This window comes from Schistocerca piceifrons, chromosome X (genome assembly GCF_021461385.2).
Source record: "Schistocerca piceifrons isolate TAMUIC-IGC-003096 chromosome X, iqSchPice1.1, whole genome shotgun sequence".
NCBI lineage: Eukaryota > Metazoa > Arthropoda > Insecta > Orthoptera > Acrididae > Schistocerca > Schistocerca piceifrons.
In genome coordinates this window covers 429,294,865-429,316,845 of record NC_060149.1, presented here as the reverse complement: position 1 = coordinate 429,316,845, position 21,981 = coordinate 429,294,865, and the positions used below count along the sequence as shown (strand labels likewise).

The window sequence follows — 21,981 nt, the reverse complement described above, 5'->3', positions numbered from 1 at the left end:
ACACATCCATTGAAGGATGACTTTTCATTTAATTAATGTTGATCAAGCTTGGCACCCAGAAAACGAGAAATCAATCATTTTTTCCGTATACTTCCACCACAAGTTCCCATTTACCACATTTCAGCACCCAGCGTGGTGCTCGGTATATACGAGACTTACCGAAAGCGCTATATGTAAATTATTGTGTTCTTCATCAAAATATCCACGGGTGTACTGCCGGTCTACAGTGTCCAACGGACACAATATTTCGGCGATCATACATGTCGCCATCATCAGGTGAACTGACGGACTGAGCTCCTGTGAACGTGCCGGTACGGAGATCCGTACGCTATGGCTGCTCAGGGGGAACTGGGTTCGGTCGCGGCGGCGGCCGATTTAAATACCCTCCGCCCGCGGCGCACTCCCTCCGCCGTCCGCGCCCCGCGCCACGGTCATGCGGTGGAACAGATTGCGACGGCGCCTGAGGTGACGATTTACTCTTGATTAACCCAATTGCTGGTTCCCAAGCCTTGCTAAGATTATAGCCACAGTCACGGTTTATGAGGTCGTGATTGGTGCGAATTTCGATGGCCTCTCTAACAACGCTGTCCCAGTATCTCGACGTCTGTACCAGAATCCTCGTGCGTTCTTACTCCATAGCGTGATTTTCCGACAAACAATGTTCAGCGACCGCCGACTTGTTCGGATACATCAGTCGAGTGTGCCTCTGGTGTTCACGGCATCGATCCTCGACGGTACGCATCGTCTGACCAATATACGACTTGCCACATTGACACGGAATCTGGTACACGCCAGCCTTCCTCAAACCGAGGTCATCTTTGGCGCTCCCCACCAGTGCACGAGTTTTATTCGGAGGACAAAACACAGTTCCGACCCGGTGTTTCTTCAAAATGCGGGCGATTTTCCCCGAGAGTGCGCCTGTATATGGAATAAACGCAGTGCCTACCTCCTCCCTCGTGATTTCATCCATGGATGACCTCGGTTTGAGGAAGGCCGGCGTGTACCAGATTCCGTGTCAATGTGGCAAGTCGTATATTGGTCAGACGATGCGTACCGTCGAGGATCGATGCCGTGAACACCAAAGGCACACTCGACTGATGTAACCGAGCAAGTCGGCGGTCGCTGAACATTGTTTGTCGGGGAATCACGCTATGGAGTATGAACGCACGAGGATTCTGGTACAGACGTCGAGATACTGGGACAGTGTTGTTAGAGAGGCCATCGAAATTCCCACCAATCACGACCTCATAAACCGTGACTGTGGCTATAATCTTAGGAAGGCTTGGGAACCAGCGATTGGGTTAATCAAGAGTAAATCGAGCAAACGTACAGTTGCGACGACCACGGCGGACAGAGCCATCACACCGACGTCACCTCAGACGCCGTCGCAGTCTGTTCCACCGCGTGACCGTGGCGCGGGGCGCGGACGGCGGAGGGAGTGCGCCGCGGGCGGAGGGTATTTAAATCGGCCACCACCGCGACCGAACCCAGTTCCCCCTGAGCAGCCATAGCGTACGGATCTTCGTACCGGCACGTTCACAGGAGCTCAGTCCGTCAGTTCACCTGATGATGGCGACATGTATGATCGTCGAAATATTGTGCCCGTTGGACACTGTAGACCGGCAGTACACCCGTGGATATTTTAATTATCAAATACGCCTGGAGAAACTCAAGAATCATGTTGTGTTCTTCTTTATTTTTAACATAAAAATTTACGAGTTCGCGTAATTCGTTCCTTCCACATAGTTCAAACATTCTACTTTTACCCACTGTGCACTCGTTTCAGAAAGTCTTTTCCGTACTGACGTAGATTAACCCTATTTTATTTAATATTGCCCCAAAAGACTAAGAGCACTGCGCAAATGCACTGGTCGGATTTGCAAAGCAATTTCAATTTGGCGGAAAAAAATAGAACTACGCACCACGAATGAATTATCCGAATGGAACGGAAATCGATAGATGTGATGTGCATGTACGGGCAAACAAAAGATTTCAGTCCCAGAAAAAGTGGATGATTTACTCAAGAGAAAGAGCTTCACAAATTAAGCAAGTTAACGGCGCGTCGGTCTGCCTCTGGCACTTATTCAGCTTGACATTTATTGATAGAGTTGTTGGATGTCCTCGTGAGTTATATCGTGCCAGATTCTGTCTAGCTGGAGCGTTAGCTCGTCAAAATCCCGAGCTGGTTGGAGGACCCTACCCATAACGCTCCAGACATTCTCAATTGGGAAGAGGTCCGGCGACTTTGATGGGAAAGGTAGGCTTTGGCAAGCACAAAGCCAAGCACTAGAACTGATCATTGGGGCTCAATCTGAAGTGTGTCCAGGTCGAAGAAGTGTCTGGAGACTCTCCGGACAGCGATGGGACACCAACCTGATTGTCGTTCGCCGTACAGCCCGACAACAAACAGTGATGGTCGGGGTATTATTTTATTTCATAGCAGGACTCCTCTGGTTGTCATCTACAGTACACTTACACCACAGCGGTACGTCGGCGATACTCTACGCCCGGATCCGTTTTGTTGCCCTCCATGTCAAGCCAAGCTGAGCTTTCATATCAGCAAGATAATGCCCGCTCACAAACGGCGAGAGTTCCTCCCACTTGTCTTCGTGCTTGCCAAACCATACCTTGGTCAACAACGTTGCCGGATCTATCCCCAATGGAGAACATTAGGAGCATTATGGGCAAGACCCTCCAACTAGTTCGGTATTTTGACAATTGAACACACCAATTGCACAGAATGTGGCACGATACCCGTCAGGATGACATCCAACTATTCTATCAATCAACAGCAAATCGTATAGCTGCTTGAATAAGGGCCTGAGTTGATCAGCGCGTTGTTGACTTGCTCCATTTGTGAAACTCTTTCTCTTGAATAAATTATCCAATTCTTCTGAAATTGTAATCATTTGTTTGTCTGCACATATACATCACATTTACCGATTTCCATCTCGTTCGGATAATTCCTTCGTGGTATATCGCATTTTTTTCTTAGACCCAGTTACGTAAGGTATTTCCGTTAAGTAAGTACAATCCGAAGAAAACCATTTACACATGGAAAAAGTGAAGACATTTCTGATTTTCATGGAGTAATATATTATATCTTTTTTTGAGAGTGAGACAGTCACATCAATACCAAGATAGAGTTTGTTTTTGACTTCGTTTGACCTGTTCAGTGAGAGAACTGATTAACTGGCTACATATTAATCGAAATAGAGGGGAAACATTTTCTACGCTTATCTCAGAAATCAAGTACAATTACCTCTGTGCTTCTGTAGACACTTCAAATCGAGGAAGCCACACTTTCTCTTTCCATCTGAAACCAAAGCAATTATTTCAGTGTAAAAATGACATTGCTCCTTAGAGGAATATCTTGACATTATTGAAATCTAAGAAAGTTACAGGAGTGTATAGTATTATAACACCATATCTGTTATAATGTTAGACAATTAAGAGGTCGCGAATATGTTATGAAGTAATGGTGCAAGTCACTTTACATAATAAAGCATATTTTCGTATAAAGTCTTTGAAAAGATTATAACCCTTTTAGACTGAAAGTTGATCTTCAGGTGTCGATTCAGAGCTCAACGCTGATATATAAATATTCCTATGTGATTTACTTTGGTCTTCTAATGGATGAATATCTAAGTATGTTGATTAATAATATTCCATTTCTATTAATGGTAGAGTCACAAGAAATAAGTAAATAGTATCTCTACAAATGATAAGCCACGTTAGCTGGCGATCAGCTTCAGTTAAAACGTCGACTGTTTTACCAGAAGCAGAAAACAGTAACTGTAGAATCACTAAATACTTGAAGAAAGACGTACACACAATCAATGAATGGAATAGGAAGAATATTTATAGAATTGGGGCTAAAGAGAAATGTGTGTACCTACTCCCATAACTGAGAGGTCAATGTATCTGACACCACACGAAAGGCCGGTCCGCTCAGCCTTATGAAGTATGCTGAGGAACTTGAAGGAGAAATTACGTATCCGATTTCGAAAGCCCATGTTATCAGCAGGAAGAGGAGCGTACTAACAACATTCATTTTTTTTAAGAAAATATATTTTCTTCCACGCACTTCGCGATAATTCTTGGGCACATAAAACTCCACCTAGCCCAAAGAAATCTAACTTATTTCTCTTTCGCTTTGCCCAATTAATTACGGATTATCCAGTATTTCGTCTAAACCGCGAGAAGTGCTTTCCGTAATGCATCATTTAAGATATACAACGGGCACTACAGGGTTATCGCTCTGAATTCTATGGAGTATCTGGATCTTGCGACAGACTGCAGAACGGTTCTGCTATCTCCATATCAACGTAAATCTTGCGTAAGAATCGCGAACACAAAAGATATCAGGACTCGAACAGAAGCATAGAGAGAATCGCTTTTGTCTAGTTCCAGTTACAGGTGTAACAGGTAATGCAGTGACTAGCAGTGGCACAAGGCATGCAATATAAGCTATAGCGAATTCCATGACACTCTCTCTCTTGTTTCGCGATAATAAAAAACGAGCTGTCCTTCTTTGAACTTTTTCGAGGTCCTCTGCCAATCCAGTCTGATGTGGATCCCACACCACACAGCAATACTCAAGAGGAGAGCGGACAAGCGTAGTGTAAGCAGTCTCTTTAATAGATCTATTCTATTTTCTAAGCGTTCTGCCAATAAATTGCAGTATTTGGTTTGGTGATCATACCAGTTTAAGTTATTCATAACCGTAATCCCTAAGTATTTAGCTCAGTTTACAGCCTTTAGACGTGTGTGATTCATCGTGTAACTGAAATTTAGCAGTCTTTTTAGTGCTCATATGGATGACTTCACGCTTTTCATGATTTAGAGTCAATTCCCACTTTTTTTACTATACGAATATCTTGTCTAAATCATTTTGAAATTCGTTTTGATCATCTGATGACTTTATATGGTAGTAAATGACAGCACCATCCGTAAACAATCTAAGAGGTCTGCTCCGATTGTCTCCTAAATCGTTTATGTGGATCAGGAACAGCAGAGGACCCACAATACGTCCACGGAGAACGCCGGATATTACTTCCGTGTTGCTCGATCACTTCCCATCGGTTATTACGAACTGCGACCTTTCTGACAGGAAATCCATGAATCCAGTTACACAACTGAGACTATACTCCATAGCCGTGCAATTTAATTAGAAGTTTCTTGTGAGGAACGGTGTCAACGGCCTTGCCGCAGTGGTAACACCTGTTCCCGTTAGATCATCGAAGTTAAGCGCTGTCGGGATGGGCTAGCTCTTGGATGGGTGACCATCCGGTCTGCCGAGCGCTGTTGGAAAGCGTTGTGCACTCAGCCCTTGTGAGGCAAACTAAGGAGCTACTTGATTAAGAAGTAGCGGCTCCGGTCTCGTAAACTGACCTCCGGCCGAGAGTGCGGTGTGCTGACCACATGTCCCTCCATATCCATATCCAGTGACGCCTGTGGGCTGAGGAAGACACGGCGGCCGGTCGGTACAGTTGGGCTTTCCAGGACCTGTTCGGATGGAGTTTTAGTTTCAGTTTGTGAGAAACGCTGTCAAAAACCTCTGGTATGGAATCCATTTGAAGTCCCTTGTCCATAGCACTCATTACATGGCGAGAATAAACAATTGAGTCTGTGTTGGCTACTTGTCAATAAATCATTTTCTTCCAGGTGATTCACAATGTTCGAGCACAGTATATGTTGCATATTTCTATTGCAAAAAGACGTTAGTGACGTGGGTCTGTAATTCAGCGGATTACTCCTATTTCCTGTCTTGGGTATTGGTATGAGTTGTGCAACTTTCCAGTCTTTGGGCACGTATCTTTCCACGAGCAAGTGGTTGTATATGATTGCTAAGTGAGGAGCCATTGTACCAGCATATCCTGAAAGGAACCTGACTGGTATACAGTCTGGACCGTCTATTTCTCTGTTTGCGTTTGAGCCGCTTGACTGACTCAATGCAGGACCGCGCACTGAACAGTGACTGTGCACTAATAACACTGCAAGAGTTCAAGGGTATGAAACATGGCGTTGGTGCGATGCCTGGCAAGGGTCTGAAAAAAATGATTACTGAATTAGAAAAGACAGGTTCATTTGAAGCGCAATGTGGTAGAGGAAGGAAACAACCGACCCTACGTCAGTAGAAGTTGTGGCCGCAGCACTACAGGATGCATTAGGTTTCTCAGTTGAGCATTCATGATGCGAAGAGCCCGATCGAGGGGGTCCCACAGATTCTCGATTGGGTTTAAATTCGGGGCGTTTGATGGCCATGGGACTATGGTAAACTCACCCCGGTACTCTACGAATCGTGCACGTACACTGCGAGCTGTGTGACAAATTGCATTGTCCTGCTCGTAGATGCCACTGCGTTGAGGAAAAACAGGTTACATGTAGAGGTGGAAATGTCCCCAAGGATGGATCCATTCATTGCGCCTCCCAGAATGTCGAGACCACTCAGGGAATGCCTCGATAACAGTCCCCAGACTATAACGTCCCCTCCTCAGGCCTGGACCATTCTGACAATTATAGCAGGTTGTTTGCCTTCAGAAGTTTCACGCTGTACTTGCCAACCGCCATCAGTCCAATGGTGCATAAAACGTGATGCACATGAAAAGGCCACCTATCGCAACCCAGTAGCTGTCCAGTTGCAATACTGGCGCACAAATTCCAGTCGTCGTTGCCAATGAACGCTAGCCAGCATCGGTGCATGAACGAGGCGCCTACTGTGGAGACCCATACACAGCAACGGTCACTAGACGGTCGAATACGAGACACTGTTGGTAGCCCCTTGGTTAATCTAGGGATCAGTTACTCAACTGTTGCACGTCTATTCGCCTATACACGTCTGTGAGTTGGTGCACCACAGACGCCTCAGCATCGGTTTTGGATGCGACATTTTGCCATACACGGTGTACTTTAACCATGGCAGCACTCTATAAGCTTACAAACTTAACTATTTCAGAAATGCTTCCATCCTTTACCCGAAAGCCAATAACCATGCTCTTTTGCATGTCAGATAAATCGCTCGGTTTCCGCATTACGTCCCCCTGACATGCTTTAGATACCCTCCACTGCAAGTGCTCCCACCTGCCTTCTGTGAGTGGTTATTGCGCGTTGCACGGCCGCAGTGGGCGAGCGCTTCTAGGCGCTTCAGTATGGAACCGTGTGACCGCTACGGTCGCAGGTTCGAATCCTGCCTCGGGCATGGATGTGTGTGAAGTCCTTAGGTAGGTTAGGTTTAAGTAGTTCTAAGTTCTAGGGCACCGATGACCTCAGATGTTAAGCCCCATAGTGCTCAGAGCCATTTGAACCATTGCGCGTTGACGTCAGACATTGGCGGTGGTCACATTAATGTGACTGGATCGTGTAAGCAGCTTGAATCACATAATAAAGGCAAGGCCTCCGTTCAAGATTGTATACGAGTCAGGTTCCTCTCAGAGTATGCTGATAAAATAACTCCATATTTAGCAATTATATACAACCACTCGCTCAAAAATGAGATCGACAGGAAGTGCAAAATGGCTAAGCAGGGATGGCTAGAGGACAAATGTAAGGATGTAGAGGCCTATCTCACTAGGGGTAAGATAGATACCGCCTACAGGAAAATTAAAGAGACCTTTGGAGAAAGGAGAAACACTTGTATGAATATCAAGAGCTCAGATGGAAACCCAGTTCTAAGCAAAGAAGGGAAAGCAGAAAGGTGGAAGGAGTATATAGAGGGTCTATACAAGGGCGATGTACTTGAGGACAATATTATGGAAATGGAAGAGGATGTAGATGAAGATGAAATGCGAGATACGATACTGCGTGAAGAGTTTGACAGAGCACTGAAAGACCTGAGTCGAAACAAGGCCCCCGGAGTAGACAATATTCCATTGGAACTACTGACGGCCGTGGGAGAGCCAGTCCTGACAAAACTCTACCATCTGGTGAGCAAGATGTATGAAACAGGCGAGATACCCTCAGACTTCAAGAAGAATATAATAATTCCAATCCCAAAGAAAGCAGGTGTTGACAGATGTGAAAATTACCGAACTATCAGCTTAATAAGTCACAGCTGCAAAATACTAACACGAATTCTTTACAGACGAATGGAAAAACTAGTAGAAGCCAACCTCGGGGAAGATCAGTTTGGATTCCGTAGAAACAATGGAACACGTGAGGCAATACTGACCTTACGACTTATCTTAGAAGAAAGATTAAGAAAAGGCAAACCTACGTTTCTAGCATTTGTAGACTTAGAGAAAGCTTTTGACAATGTTGACTGGAATACTCTCTTTCAAATTCTAAAGGTGGCAGGGGTAAAATACAGGGAGCGAAAGGCTATTTACAATTTGTACAGAAACCAGATGGCAGCTATAAGAGTCGAGGGACATGAAAGGGAAGCAGTTGTTGGGAAGGGAGTAAGACAGGGTTGTAGCCTCTCCCCGATGTTGTTCAATCTGTATATTGAGCAAGCAGTAAAGGAAACAAAAGAAAAATTCGGAGTAGGTATTAAAATTCATGGAGAAGAAATAAAAACTTTGAGGTTCGCCGATGACATTGTAATTCTGTCAGAGACGTCAAAGGACTTGGAAGAGCAGTTGAATGGAATAGACAGTGTCTTGAAAGGAGGATATAAGATGAACATCAACAAAAGCAAAACAAGGATAATGGAATGTAGTCTAATTAAGTCGGGTGATGCTGAGGGAATTAGATTAGGAAATGAGGCACTTAAAGTAGTAAAGGAGTTTTGCTATTTGGGTAGCAAAATTACTGATGATGGTCGAAGTAGAGAGGATATAAAATGTAGGCTGGCAATGGCAAGGAAAGCGTTTCTGAAGAAGAGAAATTTGTTAACATCCAGTATTGATTTAAGTGTCAGGAAGTCATTTCTGAAAGTATTCGTATGGAGTGTAGCCATGTATGGAAGTGAAACATGGACGATAAATAGTTTGGACAAGAAGAGAATAGAAGCTTTCGAAATGTGGTGCTACAGAAGAATGCTGAAGATTAGATGGGTAGATCACATAACTAATGAGGAAGTATTGAATAGGATTGGGGAGAAGAGAAGTTTGTGGCACAACTTGACCAGAAGAAGGGATCGGTTGGTAGGACATGTTCTGAGGCATCAAGGGATCACCAATTTAGTATTGGAGGGCAGCGTGGAGGGTAAAAATCGTAGAGGGAGACCAAGAGATGAATACACTAAGCAGATTCAGAAGGATGTAGGTTGCAGTAGGTACTGGGAGATGAAAAAGCTTGCACAGGATAGAGTAGCATGGAGAGCTGCATCAAACCAGTCTCAGGACTGAAGACCACAACAACAACAACAACTCGCTCACAGAAAGATCCGTACCTAAAGACCGGAAAATTGCTCAAGTCACGCCAATACTCAAAAAGGTAAGTAAGAGTAATCCGCTGTATTACAGGCCTATATTATTAACGTCGATTTGCAGCAGGGTTTTGGAACATATACTGTATTCGAACATTATGAAGTACCTCGAAGGAAACTATTTATTGACACATAGTCAGCACGGATTCAGAAAATATCGATCTTGTGAAAGAAAACTAGCTCTTTATAGTCCTGAAGTAATAAGTGCTATCGACAGGGGATGTCAGATTGATTCCATATTTTTAGATTTCCGGAAGGCTTTCGACACCGTTCCTCACAAGCGTCTTCGAACCAAACTGCGTGCCTACGGAATATCGCCTCAGTTGTGCGACTGGATTCGTGATTTCTTGCCAGAAAGGTCACAGTTCGTAGTAATAGATGGGAAGTCATCGAGTAAAACAGAAGTAATATCCGGAGTTCCCCAAGGAAGTGTTATAGGTCCTCTATTGTTCCTGATCTATGTTAACTACATAGGAGACAATCTGAGGAGCCGTCTTAGATTGTTTGCAGATGATGCTGCCACTTACCGTCTTGTAAAGTCATCAGATGTTCAAAACGACTTGCAAAATGATTTAGATAAGATATCTGTATGGTGCGAAAAGTGGCAATTGACCCTGAATAAGGAAAAGTGTGAAGTTATTTACATGAGTACTAAGAGAAATCAGCTAAATTTCGATTACGCGATAACTCAAACAAATCTGAAGGCTGTAAATTCAACTAAATACTTAGGGATTACAATTACAAATAACCTAAATTGGAACGATCACATAGATAATATTGTGGGTAGAGCAACCAAAGATTGCGATTCATTGGCAGAACAGTTAGAAGGTGCAACAGGTCTACTAAAGAGACTGCTTACGCCACGCTTTTCCGCCCTATTCTGGAGTATTGCTGTGCGGTGTGGGATCCGCACCAGGTGGGACTGACGGATGACATCGAAACAGTACAAAAAAGGGCAGCTCGTTTTGTATTATCGCGAAATATGAGAGATAGTGTCACAGACATGATACGTGATTTGGAGTAGCAATCATTTAAACAAAGGCGTTTTTCGTTGCGACGGGATCTTCTCATGAAATTTGAATCACTAGATTTCTCCTCCGATTGCGAAAACATTCTGTTGGCACCCACCTACATAGGGAGAAATGATCATCACGATAAAATAAGAGAAATTAGGGATCGCACAGAAAAATTTAAGTGTTCGTTTTTCCCGCGTGCCGTTCGAGAGTGGAACGGTTGAGAGACAGCTTGAAGGTGATTCATTGAACCCTCTGCCAGGCACTTTATCGTGAACAGCAGAGTAATCACGTAGACGTAGACGTGTAATCTAATGATGCATTCTTCCTGCTATACTGTGTAGACACAATAAGTAAAATCTTGCTATTTGCTATCCTTCCTCTTGAATGGCCAGCACTGCAGTTTGAGGAAGCGGCTGACCAGTGTCGTAGACGTGGAAGGGCAGGCAGGCGCAGAGCTGCCAGGTGCGGTTGTTGCGACAGTCGTGGCGGCAGTTGTGGCTGGAGTAGGCGCGTTCCAAGTCGAGCGGCCGCTCCTCGCGCAGCAGGCAGCCGCGGCGGCCCGGCCGCTCGAGCTGCGCGGCCTGCGTCGCGTACATCAGCTGCGGCTGCAGCGACAGCAGCACCTCCTGCCCGGGGGACGCCAGCCACGCCGCGCTCGTCTCCGCCGGCACGTTCAGCGCGTCGTGCACCAGCACCTGGGCAACACACGCTCTCCTCGCTCACCGTGCGTTTGCACTACGCGAAACAGCCTCTCACAGTAGTTTCGCGAGGCAAGTCACACTAGTATCTCTATTGCGAAATGTGTTGCGCGAGGCCGACTCGTGGCTAGGTAGACCCCAGCCGATCGTTGGGTGCTAAGCAAAGATCCTCACCTCCCTTGTCTCACGCACTGTTATCATCCCTAGTGTTACTTCTGAGTCAATGAACAAGGAGGAAAGCATACTCACCGTCAAATTACACACTGAAGAGCCAAAGAATGTGGTACACCTGCCTAATATCGTGCAGGGCACCTGCGAGCACGCAGAAGTGCCGCAACATGACGTGGCATGGACTCGACTAATATCTAAAGTAGTGCTAGAGGAAACTGACATGAATCCTGTTGGGCTGTCCATAAATCCGAAAGAGTACGAGGGGTGGAGATCTCTTCTGACCAGCACGTCGCAAGGCATCCTAGAAATGCTCAATAATGTTCATGTCTGGAGAATTTGGTGACCAGTGGAAGTGGAGCCACTCTGCAGCAATTTTGGACGTGTGGGGTGTCGTATTGTTTTGCTGGAATTACCGAAGTCCGTCGGAATGCACAATAGACATGACTGGATGCAGGTGAACAGACAGGATGCTTACGTACGTATCACCTGTCAGAATCGTTTCTAGACGTATCAGGGGTCCCACATCACTCTGACTAGGCAACATGTTCCCAATCATCAACAGTCCAATGTCGGTGTTGATGGACCGAGGCGAGGCGTAAAGCTTTGTGTCGTGCAGTCATCAAGCGTACACGAGTGGGTCTTCGGCTCCTAAAGCCCATATCGATGACGTTTAGTTGAATGGTTCGCACGCTGACATTTGTTGATGGCCCAGCACTGAAATCTGCAGCAATCTGCGGAAGGGTTGCACTTCTGTCACGCTGAACGATACTATTCAGCCGTCGTTGGTCCCGTTCTTGCAGGATCTTTTTCCGGCCGCAGCGATATCGCAGATCTGATGTTTTACCGGATTCCTGATATTCACGGTACACTCATGAAATGGTCGTACGGGAAAATGCTCGTTTCATCGTTACCTCGGCGGTGCTGTGTCCCATGGCTCGTGCGCCGACTATAACACCACGTTCAAACTCACTTAAATCTATATAACCTGCCATTGTAGCATCAGTAATCGATCAAACAACTGCGCCAGACACTTGTTGTTTTATATAGACGTTGATAACCGCAGCGCCGTATTCTGCCTGCTTACATATCTCTGTATTTGAATACGCATGTCTATACCAGGGGAACAACCCATTACAATCGGGAGAAAAGAGAGAGTGTGTGGAAGGAAATGAGCGCGATACTAGAGAAGCAAGTCGCTACTTAGTAATATTTTTCTTTCTTTATTTTGATTTCATTTTCCCATTCATGGATGGGCTGGCAGCAGAGATTTAGCCGCTGTTAACCTACTTTGTGAAATATGAAAATGGTATTAAGTACAAAGAAATACGAGAGAAGGCGATATTATTGAAAAAAGGTATCGCTGATGCGGTAAAGTTGATGTTATGTGGGGAGCTGCTTGGAGGTTATGAGAAGGAGGAGATTAGTGTGCCGGCCTGTGTGGCCGTGCGGTTCTAGGCGCTTCAGTCTGGAACCGCGTGACCGCTACAGTCGCAGGTTCGAATCCTGCCTCGGGCATGGATGTGTGTGGTGTCCGTAGGTTAGTTAGGTTTAATTAGTTCTAAGTTCTAGGCGACTGATGACCTCAGAAATTAAGTCGCATAGTGCTCAGAGCCATTTGAGATTAGTGTTTAACGTCCCATCGACAATGAGGTCGTTAGAGACGGAGCACAATCTCGGATTAGGGAAAGAAATCGACCGTGCCTTTTCAAAGGAACCATACCGGCATTTGCCCCAAGTGATTTAGGGAAATCACGGAAAAGCTAAATCAGGATGGCCGGACCGCGGGTTTGAACCGTCGTCCTCCCGAATACGAGTCCAGTGTGCTAACCACAGCACCACCTCGCTATGTGGCGCCTATGAGATGCGAAAGATGATTCTCAAGTCGTTTCTTGCTTTGATCATTAGCTTCAGGTAACGGGTAGGGGAAGACATTACGATGGAGAAATAAAATGTCGAATGTAAACACCTTCAGCGGTCTAAATTTCCAGCTATTTTATTTCAGCAACCCTTACGCCAACATAACGCCATCTTCCTGATCGACTTGTAGGAAGAGTCTCACGTCTGGTTCAGTCAAAATAGGGGCCAGCATTCAGTGAGTAGTATCCGTGGACTTTGGAACAGTGATTCCTTCGACGATCACTTGCCGACTCATACGATCGAACGAAGGGATTGCTGTGTCAAAAATCTATGAATACTAGTCACTGAATGCTGGCCCCTATTTTCACTGGACCAGAGGTAGGATTCTTCCTACACGTCGGTTACTTGGCGCGGAGATGGCGTAATATAGTGCCGAAACTGGTTGCTCAAATAAAATAACAGGAAACTGAGACGGCTGAAGGGGTTTTGATTCGACATTTTATATTGAACAGCAGAGGTTCCGCAACCATCCGTATAAAGATGGACTTACAGAGATATTATGTTGGTAAGTGGACACAGGATGAGAAGAGCAGAGGTAAATAAACTGGAATTATATATATGGGGATTGATATAAGAAATGACCGCTCATTTGGCGTTATATAGAAGTGAAAGGTAGAGGAACTACAACGGTTGGATCACTGAATGACATGGGCAAATTATGTACTGTACAACACTGCTGGTCAATAAAACAACAACATCATAAAGGCGAGATGGAACAAACGTTAAAATGGCTTGGATATGCAAATTATTAGAACTTGTATTTCATTATTTCTTTATAAAGCAGGAAGGAATAATGTCACCTATACTGTGTATACAGGATGACTAGAAACAGCCTGAAAAACTTGTAAGGGTCTTGTAGGATAAGTTGTGCTGAGAAATGATCATTAAGAAAATACTTGATACTTTGCGCCGTTTAAGACTTAATTAGCATTGAAATTAGCCAATCATTCTGTTTCGCGTGCAAATTCAAGCAGCCTGCCAGACACACTCAGAGACAGTTGTTTTTGTATCACTCTTTTGTTCGGTTTTAGGAAACCAAACGCAGAATACGTTTGGCGACATCGTCTCTGACGAGCCCCTTGAATCTGCGAGAGCAACGGCCTGATTGAGTACTTTCATTGCTAATTAATTCGGAAACGACACAACGGATCGAATTTTTTTCTTCACAATTATTTTTCAATGAAACCCTGCAATGCCCTTACAAGCTTTCCAGACCGTTTGTGACCACTCTGTATGAAGAAAGATTACGCAGCGGGTTTTTCATTCAGACAATGTATTTGAATGTTGTTTGTTTGTGAGAAGATAGAATTATACCTCGTGTAAGAAGGAATTCGGAATTCAACAGCGGCATTGTCAGGGCTTGTCAAGCATGTGGCTTCTTCTTCCCCGACATTTATGCTCGTGTTGGTCAGGATCCCATGACTGTTGTGTAAAATACGCAACCAATGGATTCTGGAGGGTTATACTTAACGCTACGCAGGATCCTAAGAGCCCCACAGGATTAGCGCCTGAGAGGATAGACACTGCTTGCTCGACCTTGTGGTCGTATCGCTGTGTCACATGCCTCGAGTCAGGAAATGGGCTTGTTTGCAGCAACACATTAATTCTATTTTAGTAAGTACGTTGTACACAGGCTTTATGAAAATATATTTTTTTTCTGCGACTGGTCTCGATCCCAGATCGTCGTGATGGTGTTAGTAATTACAATTTTGTAAAATTTTCCACCGTGATGATGATGTGAAATCGAAACCAGTAGTGGATGAAAGATATATTTCCAGGAACTTTTAAAATATTTATTGGCTGTTAACATCCGCCATATAGAAATGATTGACATTTGATACTGCTACGTTGATTGACATACGTTTATTTATAAAAAGCTAGTGATCTCTGCAGTTTCGCATGGATAGCACTGATTACCCTCCCCCACATGAACCCTGGGACTTGCCGTCGGTGGGGAGGCTTGCCTGCCTCAGCGATACAGATAGCCATAACATAGGTGCAATCTTAACGGAGGGTTATCTGTTGAGAGGCCAGACAAACGTTTAGTTCCTGAGGATGGGCAGCCGCCTTTTCAGTAGTTGTAGGGCAACAGTCTGGATGAGTGACTGATATGGCCTTGTAACATCAACCAAAACGGCCTTGCTGTGCTGATACTACGAACTGCAGGAAGCAAGGGGAAACCACAGCCGTAACTTTTCCCGAGGGCATAGGGCATGCAGCTCTTCTGTATGGTTAAATGATCATGGCATCCTCTTCGGTAAAACATTCCGGAGGTAAAATTGTCCCCCATTCGGATCTCCGGGTAGGGACTACTCAGGAGGACGTCGTTGCCAGGAGAAACAAAACTGGCACTCTACGGACTGGAGAGTGGAATGTCAGATCAAAATGGTTCAAATGACTCTGAGCACTATGGGCCTTAACTTCTGAGGTCATCAGTCCCCTAGAACTTAGAACTACTTAAACCTAACTAACCTAAGGACATCACACACATCCATGCCCGAGGCAGGATTCGAACTTGCGACCGTAGCGGTCGCGTGGTTCCAGACTGTAGTGCCTAGAACCGCTCGGCCACCCCGGACGGCAATGTCAGATCCCTTAAACTGGCAGGTAGGTTAGAAAATTTAAACAGGGAACTAGATAGGTTAAAGTTATATATAGTCTGAATTAGTGAAGTTCGGTGGCAGGTAGAACAGAACTTCTCGTCAGGTGAATACAGCGTTATAAAAACAAAATCAAACATGGGTAATGCAGGAATAGGTTTAATAATGAATTAAAAAAAAACAGGAACGCGGATAATCTACTATGAACAGCGAAGTGACCGTATTATTGTAGCCAAGATAGACACCAAGCCCACAGACACCACAGTAGTACAAGTTTACACTATGTGATCAAAACTATCCGGACACTCCCAAAAACATACGTTTTTCATATTAGGTGCATTGTGCTGCCACCTACTGCCAGTTACGCCTCATCAGCTACCTCAGTAGTCATTAGACATCGTGGGAGAGCAGAATGGGGCGCTCCGCGGAACTCACAGACTTCGAACGTGGTCAGGTGATTGGGTGTCACTTGTGTCATACGTCTGTATGCGAGATTTCCACACTCCTAAACATCCCTAGATCCACTTTTTCCGATGTGATAGTGAAGTGGAAACGTGGAGGAACACGTACAGCACAAAACGTACAGGCCGAAAAGTTGAAGAGGGTCACAATGTGTAATAGGCAGACATCTATCCAGACCATCACACAGGAATTCCAAACTGCACCAGGATCCTGTGCAAGTACTATGACAGTTAGGCGGGAGGGAGAAAACTTGGATTTCATGGTCGAGAGGCTGCTCATAAGCCACACATCATGCCTTGTTGACAACTTGGGTCCATGGCTTCTTGGGAGCTGCGCCACACTCGAACCCTACCATCAGCAATTACCAACTGAAATCGGGACTCAACTGACCAGTCCACGGTTTTCCAGTAGTCTAGGGCCCAACCGATACGGCCAAGAGAAGCGCTGTAGGCGATGTTATGCTGTTAGCAAAGGCACTCGCGTCGGTCATTTGCTGCCATGCACCACAAATTTCGCCTCACTGCCCTAACGGATACGTTCGTCGTACGTCCCACATTAAGTTCTGCGATTGTTTCATGCAGTGTTGCTTGTCTTTTAACACTGACAAGTCTACTCAAACGCCGCTGCTCTCGGTACACTATTGACACTGTGGATCTCGGAATACTGGATTCCCTAACGTTTTCCGAAATAGAATGTCCCTTGCGTCTTGCTCCAACTACCATTCCGCGTTCAAAATCTGTTAATTCCCACCGTGCGGCCATAATCACGTCGGAAACCTTCTCACATGTACCATATGAGTACAAACGACAGCTCCGCCAATGCATTGCCCTTTTACACGTTGTGTATGCGATACTACCGCCATCTGCATATGTGCATGTCGCTATCCAATGGAGTTTGTCTCCTCATTGTATCATTTTCAATAAGGGGACTGAGTCGATACTATTAAAGTACGACTGCTGGCTGCCCCGGAAAAGGCTTCACCACCAAACATTACCCCACACCCTAACCGTCACCAGTAAAATAAACAAAATAAGTCTGATCAAGGTGTTCACGTGATGCCAGCTGACAGCTCCTTCGTCTTCTGCTTACATCGTCATAGGACGACAGTACTGCAGAGTCATTTTTCTAGCACACCACTCAGTTGTTATTTAATCTTTGCTTTCGAAACTGGAGCTACTGCTTGTAAACAAGCAGCTCCTTCGCTGTTTTTACGGGGCTACGTGGAACCCGCTGTAGTCCTGCCAGAAAGTGGCAGTCCTTTACAGGGAAGTCTCAATGCTTAGTTGTAAAAACGGATCCTCAGTACTAGAATCGCTGCTGAAGGGATGGACTGTTAAAGGGGGCTAAAAACGTTTGTTGTCCAGCATGAGGCTAAACTACTGTTCTCACATCCATTACCATCCATGGTATACTGCTGCACCGATAACAGCGTATTGTCTATCCTTCCACCTGCATGTATAGTATCAAACTTAAGCTGAAGAGCGTAGTGAACTCGAAGCATAATTTGAAGAAAAAGTATTCTGACGAATGCGGGTAACTTAGAAGACACAGTCACTCGTCAAGCCTCTAAGTTCTCGATGTGAATGACTTTCATTTTAACAGTGGCAGGACATTCCTTCCGCAAAAAGTCAATATGCTTTTTGTAATAAAATTGCCCGTATTTTCCAACATGATTCACTTACATAAACACATCTCAAGCATGTCAACTGAATGAAATCCGTATTAGACAACGTATGAACGAGCGAACCAATGTCACGAGTGCATATTTGTAGTACTGTTCGCTGAGAGACAGAGACACGACGGCCTGTTGAATCGCTATGTCTATGACCTGGTCTGCTCATTGATAGTTCGTTCATTCATTATTTAATATGAAATTTACTCACTGATCTGAAAACTCATACACAGATTAACTTGTAGTCTAAAGTTCCCTATTCTATCATAAATACTTGAAGTAAGCAAATGTGAATACTGATGTACGGGGTGGGGCAGATAAAAGTGACCCGGAAAACAGCGTTACAGGGTAAAAAAAAGCACAGCAGAAATAAAGGAAATAGAGTACTAACCCGACTACAGCAGATGTTGAAAGTGACCACAATTCGTCTCTTGGCACTTCTGGGCCCGGGTCAGCAAGCTACTGAAGCCGGGTCGAAGCTGGAATTGCTGCAATCTCATCCGAAATGTTCTGCTGCAATTCTTGAAGACTATGGGTGTTGTTGCGATACACCTTAGACTTGAGGGCTCCCCACACAAAGTAATCGCACACCGACAGATCAGGTGACCTGGGTGGCCAGCTAGGACCGCGACCAGACTGTCCTCCTCTAACAACTCTGTCAGGCGTGAAGATTGTGTAAATGTGCTTCAAGGTTCGGCTGGCTCTATGGACAGTTGCTCCATCTTGCTGGAAGTGACTGTAGGTCTTTTCCTCCCCCGTTAATGCTGCCACAAATGGTTTCAAAATGTTACCAATGTAATGCGCCGAAGTCAGCGTCTGATGAATGCATTAGCGGCGTGCAGACATTGCATACCAAACCCCAACATTCTGATCATGCAATGGTGTTTCGTGGAAGTTATGAGGGTTCTCCGCTGCCCAGAACCTGTGAGTCTGTGAGTTGACATAACCACTCATGTGAAACCAGGCTACATCACACATAAATAACAGATCCACGTCCAAGTCATTCATTGTTGTCTCAGTGAACAGTCACTGACTAAACTGGAGGCGCTGAGGAGGATCAGCTGGTTTTAATGCATAAACAACAGACACTCGTTAGTGATGCATGTGCAGATCCAGGTGGAGTAATTGTCGCATGATCGACGTGATATGCCGGTCTCTGAAGCATTTTCTGATGAACTGCAGCGACAGACATTTTCTGATGTGCGGGCACGTTTCGGAATGTTTTCTGACTTGTTCAAAACGGATCAAGTGTGACGCCATTTTCGGACTGAGCGTTGCGTAGCATTCTTTGTTGGCTCTTTGACACCATTAATCGTTCCAGCAAACAACTAACCACACAGTTTCCACGACTTTGTTGTCGCGTGACATTTAACAACGAACACCCGCTGCTGCCCTAGTAAAATCGTCCCCTTTGCACTGCTCCACTCACACCGACACAGCCCGCGCTACCCTCTGAACCGGTGTGGATCACGTGGCGGGAGTACACGTGGTGTGCTCGTCACGGGGTGTGGTTATATGAATAAGTACACGTCCAGTCGTATCAACTTCTCCGGGCCACTTTTATTTGCCACACCTGTATATAGATATCTAAGATGTGAGTACATGTTGAGAACTGCTGTCCATATCTTGAGGTAAAGCGAAACCACGGCTATTGCTAGATGCAGCAGGCAATATTCTCTCACGACGAAGTGTATCCACAGACATCGCTTACATCAGTGAAAGAACGTAATAAGTACAACGTGTTTCAGTAATGAGTAACCGACGACACTCTTTATGAATAATGCAAGTTAATATTCCACGAGAAGGTCAACGTTTTACACAGCCATTCTCCTGTGATTTGACAGTACAACATCGGAGCAAAAAGGTTGGATTGAGAGTTTAGAGAAGAATGTAATCATAGAGAAGTGGAATGGAACCCTAACGACATATCTAAACGTTGTTAATGAGAATGTGAACTAACTCATTTGTGATCTACCTCCTTTTTCTCTTTCGGAGAGCAAACATCTCACAAGGGGAGGCCACTACGTTAGGATCACGGATTTACTTCAAACTTTGTTCACCTATAGTAGGCCATTAAAACAACATAATGTGCAAGTAGTAAGGTGCACTATGGCAATACCGAGAAAATCGCAAGAGAAGTTTTACGCGTCTATTGTGTAACTGATGTATCTGTGCGTAACTACCGATCGTCGGAGTTCATAGTGGGCTAGTGGTATTCAAAAAATTTGCATCTACAGTAACCGTCTCGCTACATTAGCAATGTTTCACCGCTACGCAGATTAACAGCCAAATGGGACCTGCCTCTGTGTCTGCAGCTCGAAGTGTAGAAGTGCAAAGTAGTCCTGGGTACCTTACCAGATTGCATGTGTAAGAGATTTCGCAAATCACGACAGGCACACATTTTGAGGAAAACTGTGTGCGTTTCTTCATTTACTTGTCGATAGCTATAAATACTGTTACGACTTCTGCACCGCTTGTTAGCAGCAGTCACAGTGGCTGCGCCAAAGACAGAGACGGCGTGGAGTTTTACAATTATTTACTGAACTTTCTTTACAATTTCTCCCTCGTCGTCGCTGCCCAGCCCTGCGGATCCCTCCGCCTTGCTGCTGCTGTGTAGATTCTCCGACAATGCGCGCAACGCGCGCCGCTGATCGCACTCGGGAGCCTCAGGCCACCAGTACTCCGCTGAAGCCAGGATGCTCTGTGGTTGACATGAACTCGTCGCCGCTCGGCGCTCCAATACGTGAGGTCAGATGCTGACGCCTGCTGCACCGGCGGCTGGGACAGTCGCGATGTCCGCGAGGTCCTGTCATGGACGGACCACGCGCCGTGGGACCGGCTTGCCGTGAAATCCGGGCATTAGTCTCCGGCGGTGCCTGTGACCAAGACCGCGCTGCGGCCGGTCCTGCTGGAAGTTCTCGCTGTAGTTAGTCAGCCATGGTGCCGACCAGACTCGGGCCGACCTCCAGAGCTGAAGTTGACATCTGGCGGCTAACGGATGACTCCTAGGTGCTGGAACAGACTTCTGGAATCGTCACCTACGAAGATTGAACATTCGGACACGGACCACGTCCGTCCTCAGATCAGAGCTGTTTCCTAATGGCTTCTGTGTGTTTGCTTCCTGCGCTCCACTATTTATATCCGGCAGGAGGACTTTTTTTACCCTCGGTGGTAGCTTTATGTTATTACTGCCGCAGTATATTGCAGCGTAACTTAGCGTGCTGGCTTCACTTCCCCTTACTCAGTACTCTCCAGGCTTTGCTCGGCGCTCGGTCTGTGTGCGTCCTTGTGTCAGCCGGTTGGTAGACTGCTGCTGTAAGCAAGGCTATCTGTGTGTGCTTTACTTCGCAACGTCTTGGTCGCCGGCGTGCCTCAGTTTCGCCATTCTCCACTGCGTGAAGTAACGCTTACTACAATACGTTTGTTTTAATAATTAAATTTAATTGAAAAAGTAAATAGTCAAATAACATGAAATTCACTAAAACTTCATGCAAATGCACGTGTTTTTTAATTATATTGCCTCTCATATGTCATAAAAATTAAATTATATGACCAGCAATGAAAAAAATATAGATTAAAAATGAAGTGTGAGCAGGAGTCGAACTGTCACCGCATACATTTTCCTCTTACAAAGCTCGAACGCTAACTATTTCTTCTTTTTTTTTATAAGGGGGCTTTAGGGATCAGGTCATGGGTTGAAGGAGGCAGGGTGGGCAGAGGTCGCAACCCAATGCCTGGCTACGATGTCTCCTCCCTCCCTTTTCCTGAGGATGTGGTCGAAGGGATTAAATTTATTTTCATCATTTTTTATTTTTTTAGAATTTTATTTGATTGTTTTGCTTTTTTGCCATTTATATATGTAAAACACAACATACAAAACCTAAAGATGCCATTCAACACAGCCAAACGTAAAACGACTCCGAACGCCGTCTAGATTTAAAAAATTCATTAACAACAGAAAAACGAGACCCTGCAACGGTCCAGTTGGCATGTATCCAGGTCGGCTTCTCGCCAACTTAAGAACGAGATATAGTCTCCTGTGTACATCCGGGATGAACGTAAGTTCCTGAACGTT

General features: G+C 45.3%; 1 protein-coding gene across 1 annotated transcript in view; it reads right to left on the bottom strand.

The window, feature by feature from the left end:
* Positions 1 to 10,754: 10,754 nt before the first annotated feature.
* LOC124722399 (sodium channel protein Nach-like) overlaps positions 10,755 to 21,981 on the bottom strand; it is a 93,500-nt gene continuing 82,273 nt past the window's right edge. Inside the window, exon 6 of the mRNA XM_047247569.1 lies at positions 10,755 to 11,081. Coding sequence (XP_047103525.1) covers positions 10,755 to 11,081 — 327 coding nt within the window. The remainder of the gene's footprint in view (positions 11,082 to 21,981) is intronic.